The 4,065-nt window shown below is 62.2% G+C and overlaps 1 protein-coding gene across 1 annotated transcript in view; it reads right to left on the bottom strand.

Annotated features, from left to right (window-relative positions):
* Positions 1-2,345, bottom strand: part of ADCK5 (aarF domain containing kinase 5) — a gene marked incomplete at its 5' end in the record, with an annotated part of 5,844 nt that extends 3,499 nt beyond the window's left edge. Inside the window, 2 exons of the mRNA XM_015571412.1 lie at positions 1,219-1,368; positions 2,107-2,345. Coding sequence (XP_015426898.1) covers positions 1,219-1,368; positions 2,107-2,345 — 389 coding nt within the window. The remainder of the gene's footprint in view (positions 1-1,218; positions 1,369-2,106) is intronic.
* Between the last annotated feature and the right edge of the window lie 1,720 nt (positions 2,346-4,065).

Raw genomic sequence — 4,065 nt, forward strand, 5'->3', positions numbered from 1 at the left:
AGCAAACCTCCCACCCACCCAGCCTTTGTGCACGGGGCACCTGGAACACACTCTGACCTCAGCCCCTGGCCACAGAACAAGCATCGATGAGTCATGGTCAGACTCAGCCCCTCCCCGCGACCTCTGTTCTTCCCTGGGCTCTTGCATCCATGCTGCCACTACCCAGGACCTGCTGTGTGTCCTCCATCTCCAGAGGTCCCGTGGTCATCCAGCACCCGCCACGACGCCCCATCAGGCCTGCCTGTCCTGGCACCTGTGAGGCTTGGCGCCGATGGGGTACTCGTCTGGCTCCCTCCCTCCAATCCCAGCTCAGCCTCTGACAGGAGGCGATGGGAGATGCTCCCGGGAGCACAGCAGAGGCAGGCACGCAGAGCAGCCACACGAGGCAGGCAAGACAAGCCCAGGCCAGCCAAGGGGGCTTTTCAGCACCAAGCTGCACAGGGACAGAAGAAAAGGCAGATCCAACTCCAGGCTCGGCCATCACCCTCGAGGCTGGCACAGCAGAGGCCCCCGCCAGGAACCAGCCCAGGAGGGCAACTGGGAGTTCCAGGCAAACCTGTCAGCTGCCCACCAGGGAGAAGTAATGGGCTGGCTTCAACCAGGAGGCAGAGTGAGCAGGCGGTCAGCCATCTGGCACCTCCAGCCTCTGGCCAGGTGCCTGAAGGCCTCTGTGGCCTCAGCCTTCCAGGGGCTTCGGCCCAGGCCCAAGAGGCAGCAGGTGTTCACAACTAGCAGATCGGACACCTGCCCCAGCAGCACCCTAACTAGGGTCTCACGTGAGCCCTTTCCACAGGGAATCTCGTACACAGTGCGTTTGGGTAAACGACAGTTTTACTCAGTGCCAAGAGCTGGTTCTTAGGCCTTTGAGGCTGAGGAATTCCTGGATCGGACCAAGAGCAGGAGTGCTGACCGAGGGACTCCTCCAGGAGGTCAGCCCTGCCCCCGAGTGTCAAAGAGCCTGAGGAGCAAACAGCACCATGTCCACTCCATGTCCCTGGGGTGGGGTGAGGCCTCTGGGTGCCAGCTCTGGCAGGGGCGTTGGGACGAGAAGACAGGTGAGGAGGAGGGTGGAAGGCACCATTCCCCTCCCTACCCCCCACCAGTCAGGGCTGCTCTGGAGGGTCTGTGGAGGCGTGTCCAGCGTGACCACTCACCTGCACGAGGCCCATGAGGGCGGGGCTGTGCAGGGAGAAGGAAGGGCCACGACACCAGCCCTACCTGCCAAAGCGCGTGACACCGTCCACCATGAGCCGCATCTTCCTCCTCTCCTGCGGCTCTGCGGTGAGGTAGCGGACGCCCAGGAGCAGCGGCAGCCCCACGGCCGTGGAGGTGAGCACCTTCCTCCATAGGGGCTGGGACCCCAGGGGCCTGGCGGGACAGGGGCACGCTGGCTGCTTGCCGTCTGCGCCCCATCCCTGCCTGGCCTGGTTGTGCAGGTGACGTTGGCCCCGGATGCTCTCTGACCGCGGTGCCCAAGTCACCTCACCTGAGCCCACAGTACCCCAGATGCTAGGCTCCAAGGGGCCGGTGGGTGGAGCAAGTGGGTCGCTGACTACACGGAAAGCCACTCACAGGACCAGGACTGCTTACCCTGTAGTCACCCCATCAAGCACCTCGCCAATGGCCCACTGGACTGCAAGCGCCAGGATGGCAAGCTGTGCAGGTAGCACACACTGAACGTGGGGAGAGGTCCAGGCAAGGACCACAGTGGGACCAGCACCCACTCCGAGGGGCTGCCCCGCCAGGCCTGAGTCTCACCTGCACCCCCGCCCAACTCACTCTGCCCACCCTGCAGAGGCAGCCACGCGCCCTGCCCAGCACTATGGGCCCTGGGACCTACCACTTAGTCTTCCCTAGCTCTAGTCTCCACCCTCGTGCCCCCGTGTACTGGCCCCACTACAGCAGCCCCTCCCACTTCCTGTCTGAGCCTCAGCTCTGGCTGCCCTCTGCTCATCATGCTGCGAAGTGGTCCTGGCCCTGGGGCCCCAGTCCCAGGCCCTCCCACCACACCCATCCCGTCTTGTGTGTGGAGGGCACACAGAGAAGATCCAGCCACAGGCCCACAGGACGCCGCCCATCCCTGCCTGGAGGCTGCAGAGAACTCACCACTGAGCGGGCGGGACCCTGAGGCTTCTCCTGAGGAAGGCAGCGGGGCCCAGGCGCTGCGGCCGGCCCTGCAGGGCAGTGCAGTGCAAGTGGCAGCGTGGTGACTGCAAATTGAACAACAGCACAGGGTCAGAGGAGGCGGCCACTGCCCTGCCCGGCACTGCGGGGTCTGGGACCGAGCACTCAGCTTTTCCTCCCCAAGCCTGAGGGAGGCATTCCGCAGGAAGTGCCAGGAACGCTTAACCACATAATCAGGAGGACGCGGGGAAGCGGGCCTTGCTAGGTGGTCGTTCTGAAAGCAGAGGAAGGAAGGCGCCAGGAACTCATTAGGCCAAGTGGAGGCGCCAGCGGGAGAGGCAGAGAAGCTACGTTCCCAGGAGGCGCTCTGCCTACTGGCAGCCTTGGTCCCCCAATCTGACTTGTTACGAGTCTTACCAGTTCCTCAACTACAAATTATCCAACTGCAAATTCTCAGTTTCTAGGGGAAAGAAACTCTGTTTATAGTAAGTCATACCCCACAGCACAGATGTTAAGCTTATCATTGTGTGCCCGGCCGGCGGGGCTCAGTGGCTGAGCGTTGACGTATGAACCAGGAGGTCATGGTTTGATTCCCCGTCAGGGCATGTGCCCGGGTTGGGGGCTTGATCCCCAGTGTGGGCCCTGAAGGAGGCAGCTGATCAGTGATTCTCTCTCATCATTAATGCTTCTATCTCTCCCTTCCTCTCTGAAATCAATAAAAATACGTATTTTTAAAAGACATCATTGTGAACTCTGGGCCATATAAGGAACTGACTTTCCAATCACTTTCTGGCCAAAGCATGCAGCCCTGAAGACAATTTCAAGGACAGCAAAACAAAGCAAAATGTCCATGACCTTTGTCCCGAGAGGAGGACATGCTGGCAAACCTTTGTCCAGCAAGGCCACACACAGCGAGGCCAGAGCGGACAGGCGTCCTGCACTGCTGCCCCTCTGGCCTGCACACCTGACCTGGCCACGTGACGGCACATGGCCACGCCGCACAGAAGAGCAGTCCCAGAGGACGTGTCTGAGCGCACATGGCGGTCAGTTCTCAACATCAGTCAACACCTGCAGGACGGCTGGGTCCAGGCTGGGGGCCCACCACCTCCCACTGGGCATCCAATGGGGGTTTGTGACAAGCACACGTGCCAGGAGGGCCAGCCCACCTGCTCATACCACGCCTGTCTCTAATGCAGCTCTGCCCAGGCCCTCCTGTGTCCCTCACCTAACTGGTATCTTCTACTACTCACATCCACCGCCCACCCAACTCTGCCGGGAAGACCAGCCTGACAGTGGGCCCTGCGTGTGGCCAGGGACCACAGACATACATAGACAGGGCCGTGGGGACAGCACCGGGTGCCAGGGCGGGGGGGACCCTGTGGCCTGGCAGCAAGGGGACATCCACAGGGACACTGTGGGTTTTCTAGGCAGAGGACACGCATCAGTGAAGGCCCGAAGCCAGGAGAGGACAGGGCGTGTCTGAGGAGACCGGCCTGTGTGGTTGGAAAACGCGTGTGCCCAGAGGTGAAGAGGGAGCTGCCCAAAGAGGGAAGGGTGGGGGCAAAGAGCCAGAGAGAGGCGGGCGTCCCAAGGCCCTCACCAAGGTTTTCCCCAGGGAGGGGGCGCTGTGCTGGGGGCGTCAGCCTTGGGGAAGGCAGGGACAGGTGTCCACTCAGAAGGGCTGAAGCCCAAGTTAGAGCAGTGGCCGGGAGGGGCTGCTGGGTGAGCCCAGAGTGTCCTGGGCAAGCGTGAGGAGCCAAGAGTGCAGCCGCTACAAGCCCACAGCCCACGAGCAACCACCGACAACAGCAACGCTGCCGGCCGCCGGGCTCATGCTCACTACCAGTGACCCTGAGAAACCCCAACAAGCAGGTGCGGGGGGGGGGGCCTTCTCTCAGCACCGCTGGCCTCTGCAGAAAGTCACCGGACCCCTGGGTGGGG

The sequence above is a fragment of the Myotis davidii genome, unplaced genomic scaffold (genome assembly GCF_000327345.1).
Source record: "Myotis davidii unplaced genomic scaffold, ASM32734v1 scaffold1509, whole genome shotgun sequence".
In the NCBI taxonomy this organism is placed as follows: domain Eukaryota; kingdom Metazoa; phylum Chordata; class Mammalia; order Chiroptera; family Vespertilionidae; genus Myotis; species Myotis davidii.